Here is a 16176-nt window from a genome sequence, read left to right on the forward strand (position 1 = left end):
TTATGCTCAGAAAGTCTCCCATTGTCCCACAAGAGTCTCCATAATATTGGCTTTGAATTATTCTAAATAATTATTCTTTCACGTGGTGGCACTCTCATACATGTTACTGGACTCATGACAGGTCCCAGTCCAGCTTCTTCCTTGGAATTACAGGTGTATCCGTGGGGTTCAGCGAAGCTTCATTACTTCCTTTTTCAGGCACGGGAATATTAAAACCCTGGTGGTTGCACAACCACATTCCAAGACTTTGGAAAGTTGGCAGCACTTCATCTTTTTGTAAACAAACTGTTTTCCATTATTTAAAATCAGCATAACCATTTGGATGAGCATTGTAAACTTGCCTTAATGGTCAGCTGAACATACCAAGAGCACTCCGACATGGAGTGGGCATTCAAGTTAATTATCATCTGAACACCCTCGCCCACTGCTACACCAGGGGATCGAACACCCATACCCACTGTTATACCAGGGGATCGAAAACTCACCCACTGCTACACCGGGGGATCGGACACCCTCACCCACTGCCACACCGGGGGATCGGACACCCTCACCCACTGCTACACCGGGGGATCGGACACCCTCGCGCACTGCTACCCAGGGGAACGGACACCCTCGCCCACTGTCACACCGGGGGATCGGACACCCTCGCCCACTGCTACACCGGAGGATCAGACACCCTCACCCACTGCTACACTGGGGGATCGGACACCCTCGCGCACTGCTACCCAGGGGAACGGACACCCTCGCCCACTGTCACACCAGGGGATCGGACACCCTCGTCCACTGCTACACCGGGGGATCGGACACCCTCGTCCACTGCTACACTGGGGGATCGGACACCCTCGCCCACTGCTACACCGGGGGATTGGACACCCTTGCCCACTGTTACACCGGGGGATTGGACACCCTCGCCCTCTGCTACATTGGGGGATCAGACACTCTCGCCCTCTGCTACACCGGGGGATTGGACACCCTCACCCACTGCTACACTGGGGGATCGGACACCCTCGCGCACTGCTACCCAGGGGAACGGACACCCTCGCCCACTGTCACACCAGGGGATCGGACACCCTCGTCCACTGCTACACCGGGGGATCGGACACCCTCGTCCACTGCTACACTGGGGGATCGGACACCCTCGCCCACTGCTACACCGGGGGATCGGACACCCTCGCCCACTGCTACACCGGGGGATTGGACACCCTTGCCCACTGTTACACCGGGGGATTGGACACCCTCGCCCTCTGCTACATTGGGGGATCAGACACTCTCGCCCTCTGCTACACCGGGGGATTGGACACCCTCACCCACTGCTACATTGCTACACCAGTCTCGCACACTGTTACAGCAGGGGATTGGACAATCTCGCTACTGCTACACTGCTGTCAAGAATGCCGGCTGCTCCATTCAACATCTGTACTTTGGAAAGTTGGAATCCCTGGCTTTTCTCTTTTGTGCAAACAGGCTGACAGAAGCTGAAGAGCATGGAACCAGCAGTGAATGCTATCCATAGGTGCTCTCATGAGGTAGAAGAGTGGATTCATGACTAGCTGGAGTCAGTGAACTTGGATATACCACAGTGGTCACTGACTCCATCAGGAAAGGCGTGGAGGAGTATGTTCTACTCAAATTCTCTGTGTCAGAAGCCATGGATGGATGCAGACATCTGCAACCTGTTGACCGGATCTGTGGCTTTCAGATCATGTGATTCAGAAACCTAGAGAAAGACGTCCAAAATCTGAAAGGCCATTACTGAAGCAAAGAGGCCATTCAGATTCAAACTGTTCATTTCCAACAGTTATCAGGCTCTTGATCATCTTTGTCCAAACTATAAACTAATCTGGGACAACCAAAAGATATACCTGCTTTGTTGGAATAACCTTTTTTTGTTTCTTTCACTAGCTGCATATGGATGTATTTATCTATCTTGTGCCATTTTGAGTTATGTCATATTGTGGTAATTTGATGAGGTTGGTGTTTCTTACCTGCCTATATATATAATGAAGAGAGAATTTTGTGGCATCTGGACATTATACTGGTATCTATGACAATAAACTTTCGTCTTGTGCTTTTTGTTTGGAGAGTAGCAAGTAAAAACTATTGGTTTTCAGCTTTCATGGAAATTAAGTTATTACTTTGCAATGTTTCATTAAAACATGAAACTATAGACCACCTTTTTAGCATCTGAGAAACCAAAGATTGGTTGTATAGGGCATAAACCAGCTTGGCAGCCTTTAAATCTGTCCTTTCCTATATTGCAGCACTGACTGTCCTTCAAGAGTAACTTGGTTGTCTATAAACCATTTGAGAGTTGTTCCTTTTCATGTTTGTGTGCAGTATTCACTTGAGTTTTTGTGAAGATGACCAAGGGAAGGCGAGGATAAAGGAGCACCACCATGACCTTTTTCCAGCTTCTTCCTTGCAGAATTGTCTGTGTATTTGTTGATAGTGTCAGAAGAGTGTATTTGTGAAATTATATTGGCAAAGACTTGTTACACTGAGAGATGGAGCTGTTCTTAAACATCAAATCGTAGATCCTCTCACTTCATTGCAAGCAGCTGTGGTTTTGGATTTGTCTGCTGGCCAGAACATTCTCTGAGCTGGTTCTGATTGTTGCCTTTGTACATTTTGATTGTGAAATGTGCTTTTCTTTCTGGAATCTTGTTATTGAGAAACCAATTTGACAAAGAATCATTTTAGTTTGGCAGTAACTATTTTTTGTGTTTTCCATTTGTCCATTTTGTATCAGCGTTGCTCTAGTTTGGTAACGTCCCCTCATCTGCGTTGCCTGAGGGGTTAAGTTCCTGAGTTAGCCCAGCGACAGAGTTTACATCCCAGCGGGGCTGCTGCAGGATTTACTTTCAAGTTCTTCTTCTTTTCTTTGGCTTGGCTTCGCGGACGAAGATTTATGGAGGGGGTAAATGTCCACGTCAGCTGCATGCTCGTTTGTGGCTGACAAGTCCGATGCGGGACAGGCAGACACGGTTGCAGGGGAAAATTGGTTGGTTTGGGTTGGGTGTTGGGTTTTTCCTCCTTTGCCTTTTGTCAGTGAGGTGGGCTCTGCGGTCTTCTTCAAAGGAGGTTGCTGCCCGCCAAACTGAGGCGCCAAGATGCACGGTTTGAGGCGATATCAGCCCACTGGCGGTGGGTTAACAAAAGTAAATATGGCCTTGCAAATAGTAATGGCAATTTACCAGAATGCTCCTAAATGGCAAAATTCTGAGCTATGTGGAGGAAAGGAGGGATTGTGGGGTCCAAGCCAACAGATCCCTCAAATTGCTGCAAGTTGATAAGGTGGTTAAGAAGGCATATGCTGTGTTGATCTTCATTTGTCAGGGGATTAAGTTCAAAAGCTGTGCAGTAATGTTGCAGTTCTATAAAACTCTGATTAGACTACATTTGGTGTGTTCTGTTTAATTCTGGTGCCTCATTATTGGATGAATGTGGAAGCTTTAGAGAAGGTGCAGAGGAGACTTAGTAGGATGCTGCCTTGTGAGGAAAGGATGACAGAGCTAGGGCTTTTCTTTTTGGATCGACGGAGGTTGAGATGCAACTTAATAGAGTTGTATAAGATTATTAGAGGCGCAGATAGGGTGGACAGCCAGCGCCTTTTTCCCAATGTGGTAATGGGCATAACAGAGGACATCTGTTTAAGGTGAGTGAAGAAAGTTTCAAAAGTAGGTGGGATCTGAAACAAACTCCTGGGGGTAGTGATTGAGGCTAATACAATATGCACATTTATGAGACTCCACACACACATGGATATTTAAAAAATGGGGATTGTGGGGACTATGAGGGAAGGAAGGGCTAGACTGATGTGGAGTAGGTTTATATAGGTCAGTACAGCACAATGGAGTGAAGGGCCTATACTGTACCGTTCTGTGGTTCACTAATGTCCTCCAGGGAAAGAAGCAGTGAGATTGACGATTATCGGCTTTGGGGACAGACAGTCAATGCTGGCATTTCTAGTGAAGTTCTCTGCATGCATTTAACAAAAATTCTTGCCAAGTGATGTATCTGTCAGTGTAAAACCTGAAATGATGATCTCGCTGCATGCACCACCCATTGAACAAAGTGGGATTGAAATGATGGCAGCGTAGGCAGAAAGCCCACGCTATATTTTTGGAACTAATAGTGCAAGTCTAACCATCCACTCCCCGCTTTTAAACCCCACTCTCCTCTCCTTGACCCCCCCCCCCCACCCCGATTTCAGTTAGAAATACCAGATAATTCTAAACGGAGAGCAGCAGTGGTGTCGTTTCTGTGGGGTGACTGACCTGGGGACAATCACCTCTGAGCAACTTAATTCTCTTCTGCCACAACTAATAATGTGAATAAATTGGTATTATTTTATTCTTGATATTTCCTACAAATTATTTATTGTCTTTTCGTGAAATGTTAAAACCATAATGTTCTCAATTTAATTTTTGTTTCTGTCATTTGACTCTGACCCCTCCTCTCTATTTTTTTTACTCTGAGTCCAAGGCCTGACCTTGATGCATTCCTCACACACACTCTCTTTGCCCACCCACCCACTGCAATTACCCAACCTCTTCTCCCTTTTGTTCCAAGAATTCCTGTCTTTCTAATGTGTGTATGTTGGAAGATGGTGAGCGACAGAGCTCAAACTCCCAGGAATAACTCCTCACAGATGAGGACAGTGAGGATGATGGGCTGGAGAGGAGATTTGAATGTTACAGATTTCCTGTGTGTGTGATCAGGTACTATATAACAATTCTGTGTTCTGTATTCAGGTGTACGTCACCCCAACATAATCTGCGACTTTTGCAAGAAGCATGGCATTATGGGAATGCGATGGAAATGTAAAGTGTGCTTTGATTATGATCTGTGTACACAGTGCTACATGATCAACAAGCATGATCTTACACACTCATTTGAACGCCACGAAACTGCACATTCTCAAGCGTAAGTCACTTCTGCTTTTTGGTACCTGCTGTCACTGTTTGTTCCATATTACAGTGATCATGAAGACGTTTGACGGCTTGAAATGTTGATGTGTTCCTTGTAATGAACCCCCATAATCCCGTCACTTGGCCCAGTCAGAGTGTGATGGACTTCTTCAGATGCTGTCAGTCAGCACCATCCAAATCAGCCACGTTTAAGATTTGTCTTCACCAAGCACATCCTCACGAACTGACTGTAGGTTTCATATTCCGTCTGGGAATCCTCCAACAAGATGGCATTGACCGACTTCTCCAGCTTCCTATGCCCCCACCCCGTCTCTCTCCTTCCCCATCTCTATTTCTCATTTAATTGTGTGTCTCTCTCTCTGTTTTCCTCTTCCCTTTTCCTCTGTCTCCTTTCCTTCAGTCCACATCCTCAGAGTCATCCCCTCCCCTGATCAGTTCTCACCTTTTCCTTTCCATGTCCAATGATCACCTTTTCTTGGTTGGCCAATGCTCTTCCTCCAGGAATCAGCAACCAGTTTATGCCCCATCTAAACTTGCTGCATTGATGTAATCCATTTCTATTACCTGTTCTCTTGGATGCCTGTCTAGTTTCCCTTTAATTGTATGCATGTGGGTTTTTTTTAGCTCAACTCGAATCATTGGTTCCCCAGATCTGATTAAAGATTGATTTCCTTCATGATCTACCGATCTACAGCATCGTCTTTATCTACTCTCTTGTTCAAACCAGGCAGGGTAGAAGCCTGGAAGAGAACTGAAGCTCTATTCCTTTGTCACTTTGATTCTCTGCTCTGGCATTAAAAGTCCAATTGTTAAAAATATTTCAAAGTTCTCCAAATCTTGTCATCTGCTGCCCTCAGGTTTTCAGATGCTGCGTGCAATGTCGGCATTCCAAACGGACCCAATACAAAGGGCTTTGCTGTGTGAATTTCCTCTTGTGTCTGATGACAATTGCTGAAACACTGATCTAGTAAGAGGTGAATAATGCTTTCAGGATATGTTGCATTTAAAATGTTTAGTCTCCGTTCCCACTTCTCTTGCACCTCCACTCTCCTTTCTCACAATCGCTCCAGCTCTACCTTGCTTTATCTCTCCTCTGCTCCAGTTCTCTCTTTCACTCACTCTCTCATATTAAATCAGGGCCAAATTTACCTTGTGATGATCAGTGGGTGACAAGGTCCACCTTGGATTCCTGTATTATGTCCCATAAGTAATTGCCTTTGATTTGTTCATAAGAAATGGGAGCAAGAGTAGGTCGTTTGGCACGTTGAGCCTGCTCCACCATTATTCATTACAATCGTGGCTGATTTGGCCATGGGCTCTTGTCTGCCTTTACCCCACAATCCTTAATACCCTCACGATGCAAAAATCTATATGGCTCTTTCCTAAAAATGAGGAGCATCTACTGCTTCCTTGGTCAGAGAATGTTGTAGATTACCAGATGTGTTCTTGTGCTCGTATACAAGTCATGTTGCGTTCAGTGGTCTTGAACAGAGTCCTGGTGTTGAGCAAATGTTGCAGGGTGAGAAGAATTTACCAGCAAATCTCAGCTCTGCTAACCCTTTAGTTCTTCAAAGATTGATGTAGCATTTATTTGTAGGTTAATTGGTGATGTAGTTTGGTTAAGATTACAATGACCAAACCGCGTTTGGTCTTGACTGTGTGGAGCCAGCTGCTGTCTGTCCTTCTCTCTCATTCTGTCCCCTGGTGGGCTACTCCAAAGTTGCCTTCAGCCTGGCAAAGAAACTGATCTTGCAGGCAACCCAGCTTCAGCTGGAATACAAGAGAAGCACAGACATAGTGCGAAGATATTAAACAATCATGAAATGTTATTCTTTTTGAAATGCTTTGAATTTTGAATGCTTTTTTGTAATTAAACCATACATTGTGTTTGTGTAACTTCTGGTCCTGTGTATTGTGCAAGAAACGTAGATTCTTGTGTAGGGTTAGGGTTAGCACACAGTCCTGAGGATTGAGGCTTTGCTACCAACCTGGACAGACTGCTCTTTCCGTCAAGAAGTCCAGAATCCATTTGCAGGGAAGGGTACTGAGTTCCAGTGAGGACAGTTTCTCCACCAGCCTCTGAGGTATGATCTGTTGAACATTGAGCTAGTCAATGACAACAGCCTGGCGTATGAGGCACTGTTATCTGGGTGGGTCAGGATGGAGTGGAGGGTTGAGGCTATAGCATCACCTGTGGACAGGTTTGGACCGTTGACAAATTGGAATGGGTCCAATGTCACTGGTTTGTTGTAGAACAACTTGTACCTATCCTGATTAATGCAGAAGTTATTTGGCCACTCCTGATCCCTGCCCCCTTTCCCCCTGATGGGCTGCTGCCCTCTAACCAAGTATTTATACAATCCTCTGTGCAAAGTTCCAATTGAATCTTTCACCAATGTTCCAGGCACCAAATACCAGATTGGAGTTTTCTGTATAATATTGAAGCTTTTTATTTTATCTGTGCTGTTTTTGCCAATTGCATTTTAAATTTGTCCAGAATTACCCTCACTGTTATGTGTGTCTGATCCCAATTATTGCCACGAGTTCCCATACCTTCACAACACAGGCTCTTTCCATTTTCCTAATGGCTCGTTAACTCGCTACACACCCACCACCCTTCCTCTTAGACCATTAATGAAGTCCATCTTTTAACCGTTTCTTTCCTGTTTTATCTTGTGCCAGTCTTTAATTTGTCTACTGTTATTTAATTGTTTTTTTTTCAGTTTTGTGTATGTTAAGCATTGCCTACCAATGTTTCCTAGGAAGGGTAGGCGCTGCTTGCTAAAGGCTGGATGCTGAAACACTTTTACCTCTAGCTTCTGACCTTTGACCTTTGTAACTGTGGAAACATCAAGCTTGAAAGGTGGACAGACTGAGTTGAAAGATTATGGGTGATCTAACTAATCCCAACTGGAATAAGGTTTTTAATATTATCACGGGGTATGATAAGTGAAGAATCCAAAACTGTTGTAGATATAAGACTACAAGACAAATGAAGGATTCAGGAGCCAGAAAGTGGTGTGAATGTGGACACTACTATAGGGCATGGCTGAAGGAACTTCTCCATTTTTTTCCAGGATGATGCTCAGTTCTTGACCCAACTCTCCACACCGCTCCCCTTCGGATTTTCATCCGATGTTCCCGGTTGAATAGGAGCTTTCTTCGATCTTTGTTCTCGGCTGCCTTGGCTTCTTCTTGCTAGTTTTATCCATTTTTGATTAAATAGATGTTGATTTTCAAGTTTTGACCATCTATTATTTAGTACTCTTCATGGAGAGCTGAACCAAAACACGTCTGTCTAAGCCCTTTGCATGGCAACGCTCCCTGGGGTAACATCTTGATACAAGCTCTCCACTTCCAACAATATGTCTGTTGCTGCAAGAGTTAGCATCACTGGCCTGTTCTACCAAAGTGCTGCCAAAACTGGGGTTGACTTTGACAGCAATGAGGTCATGTGTATGCAGCAACTTATGTAATTCTTTCTGATATTCTGGAACCAATTATTACTTTGCAGAATGGATCTTTTTAAAATGCTGCATCATCAAAAGATCTGAAGCACTACAGGGGGAGAGCTATTTGGAAATGTGTTGAGTCATGCTGGCCAACAGCGATTGACCAATGCCTCTGTCAGTTTGGTGAGAGAGGAATTTTGAAATATTTGCAAATCTGGGAATTTGGAATAAAAGCAAAAGATGCAGGAATTCGGCAGCTCAGGCAGCATCTGGGGGAGAGAAATAGCTATGGTTCAGGTCCAAAATCCTTCCTCAGATCTTAAAATATTTGTCCCAGTCTGAATATCCAAGTTCAGTTGTACATAATTGCCAGTGATGTGAATCACCGACAAAGAAACAAAGTTTGTTGATGTATAGAGTCTTTAACATGAAATATCCCAAGGTGATTAGAAAATGAATTGAACAGGATCTGTGATGAGGTGTTAGTGAAACAAGCAAAGGTTAGTCAAGGGTACTTTGTTACAGATGGAAACATGCCCAACCTGTCTGTTCCGAACAATGTGCTCTCCTGCTTTAGCTCAACGCCCACATGAGGCACATACCCCTCCAATTCCCTCCCACCCATGGGGTTATCCAAGTGCTTCTTCAAGGAAGCTACTGTACCTCATCCACCACTTTGTATGGCAGCTATTTCCACATGTCCATCACCCTAGGAGTGAAGAATTGTCTCCACCCTTCTGTGGTTATGCCCTCTTGGAAACACTCTCACTATTTGCCTTCTCTCAGTCCCTCATGATTTTATAGACCTTTGTAATAGCCTTTACATGATGTAACGCAGGTCTCAGAAGGTCTGACCTAACATTCTTACTCCAAGGTGCAGGGTAAAAGCTAAACAGGAGAGAAGATACAAAGAGTGCTTAGCAGTTTACTGCTCCAGTTTAGTATCAGGTCATTGAAGACAGAGTGCTCGATGCACTTCTCCTGAGCTTCTCTTACAGCAAATATCATGTTCACTGGACTCCATTCTGGTCGAAAGCCACACTGCGCCTCTGGGAGATTCCTTTCCGAGACGGTGACAAATCTGTTCGGGGGAATGTGGGCGAAAATCTTGATAACAGTTACACTACTCCCTTCATTCTTCTCTTATTTATTTCTCCATAAGACAGAGGAGCAGAAGAAGGGCATTCGGCCCATTGATCCGCTCTGCCATTCCCTCATGAGCTGATATATTCTCCAACTCAGCCCCACTCAAAGAACACAGAACATTACATCACAGAAAACAGGCCTTCTAGCCTGTGCAGAACTAGTATTCTGCCTAGTCCCACTGACCTGCACCCAGTCAATAACCATCCATACCCCTCCCATCCATGTAACTTTTCAAATTTTTATTAAATGTGACAATTGAACCTGCATTCACCAACTCATCTGGCAGCTCATTCCACACCCCCACCACTGTCTGTGTGAAGAAGTTCCCCTAAACTTTTCCCCTTTCACTCTTAACCCATGTCCACTAGTTTGTATCTCACCTACCCTTGGAGGAAAAAGGACTACCTACATTTACTCTATCTTTTCCCCTCATAAGTTTGTATACCTCTATCAAAATTCCTCTCGTTCTTCTACATTCCAGGGAATAAAATCCTAACTATTTAACCTTTCACTGTAACGCAGTTCCTGAAGTCCCAACGACATCTTAGTAAATCTTCTCTGCATTCTTTCTATGAAATTGACACCTTTCCTATAGTTAGGTGACCAAAACAGTACCCAATACTCCATATTTGGCCTCTCTTGCCTTCTCCCTGACCATTCAGATACCCATCACCCATCAACCTGGCCACAGCCACCTGTGGCAGCAAAATGCAGAAGTCCAGAGGAATCTATTTATGTTATTATTACACTACCTGCAATGGAAGTTGGATTGCCTGATAACACGCAAATGAAAGCTTGCTCTATTTTGGTGCACATGGCAATCATTCACATTCATTGGTAGGAATTCTTGGCTTGGTGTTGGCAGGCAGTGAATGCTGAGTGTGAACAGTTGCCGAGGTTGCGCTGCTGACTGCAGTAATAGGTTCATCATAGGTGGATCGTGAGCTGATGGTTGAAAACAGCAACGCTGACAGAAGGGAAATGTTCAGAGGCTGATGGAAAAAGAAGCTGACATTCTAGTGTTCTGTCAAGAGCCTGGTCTCAGGTTGAAATGGTAGTTTTTCTGATTTAATTGTGCAGAGAACATTAGTGATCATCATTCTGATTCACAGGTTGCTGACATGTGGGAAACATTCCAAAACATAAAGCAAATGGTGTGTGGTTTGGATTCATTCATCATTTCTTGGGATTATTAATGATTTTAGTAAATGCGGATTCTGTAATCTGCTCCAAAGATTCAACAAATGTTGATGATAAGAATAAATCAGTGAAACGAGACAGTGGTTGGAATTGTTGAATTATTATGCCCTAATGCCCAGCCACATTATCATCTTCTCAACATTGGCTTCCAGTAGTGCAATACCCTTTGTCTCATTCTCTCTCATACCCAGCCAACTACCCAATGAATTCCAGATCCCATCCATTCGGAGGAGAGAAAACTTTCCTCTCAATCCCTTTGATTTTTTTAAATATTTAGACATGCAGCCCAGTAACAGGCCCTTTTGACCCACAAGCCCGTGCCACCTAATTACACCCAACTAACTTGCAAACCCCCCCCCCCCATTACTTTTCGAACGGTGAGAGGAAACTGGAGCCCATAGAGAAAACCCACGCTGACACAGGGAGATTCTTTTGTACATAGCTATAACTGTGGTCTATGGTCACTGAATGTTGTTCTGTTTAAGGTAGTGAAGTGCTCATGAAGGGGTGATAACACTGAGTGTTTTGCACTTCAGATTCTTCAATGTACAAGCTGTTGAATATGTGAATATAGTTCCTGACCCACAGGAGAAGATGGAGGCAATTTTTGAAGATGTTTTCAGGACTGGAGATTTTTGACTGCTGGGAAACGTTGTGTAAACACTTCTTTGTAACAGAGAAGGCTAAAAGTCAAATGATATGCTTGAAATGACAAGGAACCTATGCAGCATGAGTAGGAAGAGATCCTAAACCAGCAGGCTTAGAACACTACAGCACAGAAAACAGGTCATTCGGCCCCTTATAGTCTGTGCTGAAACAAAGACTTAAAGTAATTGGTGAAAGGGTTAGAGGAATGAGAAGGAAAACATTTTTCACCCAGATCTGGACTTGGATGGACAGAGTGAAGACTGGAGAGAGAGAAGGAGAATCCGAGAAGATGATCTCTGATAGTCACCTTCAGATTTGATGTTGCCTATAGGGAAGTCACTGGTCCTGGTCTCTGAGTGAGGCTGTTGCCTGGGTCTGCTGCATTGTACATAACTGATTGGATGTATCAGCCCAAAAATGTCTGCTGTGAGCATCCTAAATCCATTAAATAAGGAACTGAAGGTGCTAATTCCTGGCATGACATTGGGTCGCTTAGACAGGCTAATAGAAGTCTAGCTCACACACCTTCTGCAGAAACCCTTGACTTGTGGCAAAACCAAGTTCAGTTTTATTGTCATGTGTGCCAAGATACAGTGAAAAGGTTTATGTACTATCCAGCAAGTCTACCACACAGAACGCAAAGCAGAGTTACAGGGAAAGAACTGTTCAAGTGGAGTAAAGGAAATGTTTGTGCAGTAGTCTCATGGTAGTTGGAAACTGACCTTGAATCTGGTGGTGTGTGATTTCGCACTCTTGAAGCTTCTTCCCAATGGAAGGATAGAGCAGAGAGTGTTGCTGGATGGAATCAGTCTTCTAGTACAATGACTACTTTTCCAAGGTGTTCAGAGGTATAGATCGAGTTAATGGAAGAAAGGGAGGTTTGTGTGATGGTCTCGTTCTGTTCTCCGCAGTTTCTAGTGGACTTGGGTGGAGCACCTCCTGTACCAGAAACTGATGTATCCTGACAGGATATCACAATGTTCCTGGAAGTAGTTGATTGAGGCTGGGAAAATGCCAAATTTCCTCAGACTTCTGAGAATGTCCAGGTATCGGTGTCCAGGTGTTGGTGCACTGCCCTGGCTGTCACATCAATGTGGGTGGACCAGATGTTTACTCCTTCTAATTTAACGCTGTCTACTATATGAACAGGGAAGGGAGAGCTCATTTTCCTGAAGTTGGTGGTGAGATTCTTTGAGGGAGAGGTTGTTGACCTGATGATCCAATCTAGAATAGTGGTGTCATCCACAAATCTATAGATGGAGTTTGACTGTATTTGGCCATTTGTGCATGTACAGCTGAAGGCTAATGACGCAACTTTTTAGGGCACGGGTGCGGAGCTGTCTTGAAGAGGACCTGTTGTCACCGATCCTTGCTAATAGCGATTTTCCCGGACAAGAAGTTGAGAATTCTCTTATAGAATGGGGTGCTTAGACCAAGGTCCCAGAGTACAGGGCTATGGTTGGAGAAGTAGTCAATGAATAGTGGTCTAACAGATCTTCTTGTTTCGGTATTCCAGAGCTGAATGTGTGAGGCCAGGACCCGTGGACCCACTGCAGTTGTAGATGAATTGGAGTGAGGGAGGCTGGAGATGACCAATTTCTCAGAGCACTTCATGAGCTGGATGGGAGTCATTCAGCCCCTCTCCGTTCTTCAGCACCAGAATGATAGCATCCATGTAGACAAAATCTATTATCTTGTCTCATCTTTCCTCTTGGTCATCTCTTCAAAAAAAAACTCAAATTTGTGAGATGATTTCCTGGGCACAAAGTCACGCCAATTGTCCCTCATCAGTCCTTGCATTTCAAATACAAGTAGATCCTGTCTCTCAAAGTACAGTTTGCCATTGTTTTGACCCTTTCATCTTAGATGAACCAGTTGTATGCCTAGAACAAAAAATCTATGTTCTGTTGGTTTAAATGTTGCATCCTCAAATCTGAGAGCCTGGGTAAAAACCAACATCGGGCGGCACAGTTAGCCCAGTGGGGCAGCAACCAGGAATACCTTGCTGTCCATAAGGAGTTTGTACATTCTCCCTCTGTCTGCATGGGTTTCCTCCGAGAGCTCCGGTTTCTCCCCACTATTCAAAATTAACCAGGGTTGTAGGTCAATTGAGTGCCGTTGGGCGCACGGGCTTGTGGGCCAAAAGGGCCTGTTACCGTACTGTATGTCGAAATTAAATTAAAGGTAAAGCATAGAATTCTGTGGACACTGTGATTGAAGTAAAAACACACTATGCTGGAGAGACCCTGCCTGAGCCTCTCTGGCATTTTGTGTTTTTAAATTGAATTAAAAGTTGGTCAGGTTTTCACTGAAAGTTCATAATGTAAGGTCTATGGACCGTTTGCTGGTAAATGGGGTTGGGCTAGATGGGTGCATGATACCACAGATGTTGAGGGCAGAAAGGCCTGCCTCTGATACAAGACTGAGTGTATAATATTGCTGTTCTGACCAGATCCCCAGAGTCAAGCAATGCTGGGGCACTTCACCACCAAGTAAGGGTTTAACAAAACGTCCCCAAGCTGCTAGTGCCTGGAGAAACAAGTGGAGTGGGGGGAGTCACGTGATGGAGTAGTGGCCGGTCAGGGAATTCCAGCCCTCTCCGGAAAAGTTGAAAAAAAACGCACAAAACACAAAGGTATAAGAATAAAAATTAAAACAAAGTAAAAGTAAAGGTGAGAAAAAACTGGCAGCGAAGAGAGAAAAGTCGAAAGCAACGGGAAGAAGAGAAGATGAAAGAACGTCGGAAGAAGAAGGTGAGGGCCTTACCTGTCCGAGCAGGCCCGCCGCGGAGAGAGAAGCCCGCTCCCTAAGGTCGGTGGAAGTCCCGAGCTCGGGACTACAAAAATGGCTCGCGGAGCCGAGTAAAAGTGCGCAACCGTGCATGCGCATGAAAAAAAACACTGACAGGAGGGGGGAACAGCTGAGGAGTCGATCTCCACAGCTGAGAGTGACAGCTGCAACACAGCAACAGGAAGAGAACGTAGAAAATAACGAGAACAAGAAAGAAGAGAGCAAAAAGAAAACAAGGAAACAACAGATGGCCAACCCAGAGGAAGAAGAAGAACATAGAGAAATGGAAGAAGAAGGGAAAGGCAGGACAATGGATATATCTTTTTTTAAAGAATGTATGGAATCAGTGAAAGAATGGCAATTACAAGAATTTAATGAGATAAAAAGAAGAATTAAGAGTGCAGAAGAAAAAATGAATAAAATAGAAATGGTCATATCAGAGATAGGAAAAAGAGTGGATAATGTGGAAGAACGAGAAATAATCATAGAAATGGAAGTAGAGGACTTAAAAGAGAAATTAGAAGAATCTAATAAAAAAGTTAAAGAGGCACATGAGCTGTTAGCTCAGAAGATAGATATAATGGAAAACTATAATAGAAGAAATAATATAAAGATAGTGGGCCTTAAGGAAGATGAAGAAGGCAAGAATATGAGAGAATTTATAAAAGATTGAATCCCCAGGGTCCTAGGAAGACCAGAATTACAGGAAGAAATGGAAATAGAGAGGGCACATAGAACACTAGCCCCGAAACCACAACTGCAGCAAAAACCAAAATCCATTTTAGTAAAATTCTTAAGATTTACAACAAGAGAAAATATATTGGAGAAAGCAATGAAGAAAATAAGAGAAGACAAAAAGCCGCTGGAATACAAAGGTCAAAAAAATTTTTTTCTATCCAGACATAAGTTTTGAACTCCTGAAGAAGAGGAAGGAGTTCAATACAGCAAAAACGATCCTATGGAAAAAAGGATATAAATTTATGTTAAAGTACCCAGTGGTACTTAAAATAGTTATTCCAGGGCAACAAAACAGACTATTCTCGGATCCAGAGGAAGCATGAAAATTTGCAGAACAACTACAAAACAAGCAGAGAGATGAAGACATGTCTTTTCTTTTGCTTGGCTTCGCGGACGAAGATTTATGGAGGGGGTAAATGTCCACGTCAGCTGCAGGCTCGTTTGTGGCTGACAAGTCCGATGCGGGACAGGCAGACACGGTTGCAGCGGTTGCAGGGGAAAATTGGTTGGTTGGGGTTGGGTGTTGGGTTTTTCCTCCTTTGTCTTTTGTCAGTGAGGTGGGCTCTGTGGTCTTCTTCAAAGGAGGTTGCTGCCCGCCGAACTGTGAGGCGCCAAGATGCACGGTTTGAGGCGATATCAGCCCACTGGCGGTGGTCAATGTGGCAGGCACCAAGAGATTTCTTTAGGCAGTCCTTGTACCTCTTCTTTGGCGCACCTCTGTCATGGTGGCCAGTGGAGTGCTCGCCATATAGCATAATCTTGGGAAGGCGATGGTCCTCCATTCTGGAGATGTGACCAACCCAGCGCAGCTGGATCTTCAGCAGCGTGGACTCGATGCTGTCGGCCTCTGCCATCTCGAGTACTTCGACGTTAGGGATGAAGGCGCTCCAATGAACGTTGAGGATGGAACGGAGACAACGCTGGTGGAAGCGTTCGAGGAGCCATAGGTGATGCTGGTAGAGGACGCATGATTCGGAGCCGAACAGGAGTGTGGGTATGACAACGGCTCTGTATACGCTTATCTTTGTGAGGTTTTTCAGTTGGTTGTTTTTCCAGACTCTTCTGTGTAGTCTTCCAAAGGCGCTTACCAAGACACAAGAGAAACTTGTCTGTGAACTACTCTTTGCAGACGATGCCGCTTTAGTTGCCCATTCAGAGCCAGCTCTTCAGCGCTTGACGTCCTGTTTTGCGGAAACTGCCAAAATGTTTGGCCTGGAAGTCAGCCTGAAGAAAACTGAGGTCCTCCATCAGCCAGCTCCCCACCATGACTA

At 44.4% G+C, this 16176-nt stretch overlaps 1 protein-coding gene across 12 annotated transcripts in view; it reads left to right on the forward strand.

Moving 5' to 3' along the window:
• mib2 (MIB E3 ubiquitin protein ligase 2) overlaps positions 1–16176 on the forward strand; it is a 162483-nt gene that overhangs the window by 58140 nt on the left and 88167 nt on the right. For 11 of the 12 annotated variants that reach the window (XM_069918214.1, XM_069918212.1, XM_069918219.1 and 8 more), the window contains one exon: positions 4755–4926. In XM_069918214.1, the coding sequence (XP_069774315.1) occupies positions 4755–4926 (172 nt within the window). Of the gene's footprint in view, positions 1–4754; positions 4927–16176 lie in introns of those variants that run through there. The other variant, XM_069918220.1, reaches the window with a different exon arrangement.

Source organism: Narcine bancroftii, chromosome 2, assembly GCF_036971445.1.
Source record: "Narcine bancroftii isolate sNarBan1 chromosome 2, sNarBan1.hap1, whole genome shotgun sequence".
In the NCBI taxonomy this organism is placed as follows: Eukaryota; Metazoa; Chordata; class Chondrichthyes; order Torpediniformes; family Narcinidae; genus Narcine; species Narcine bancroftii.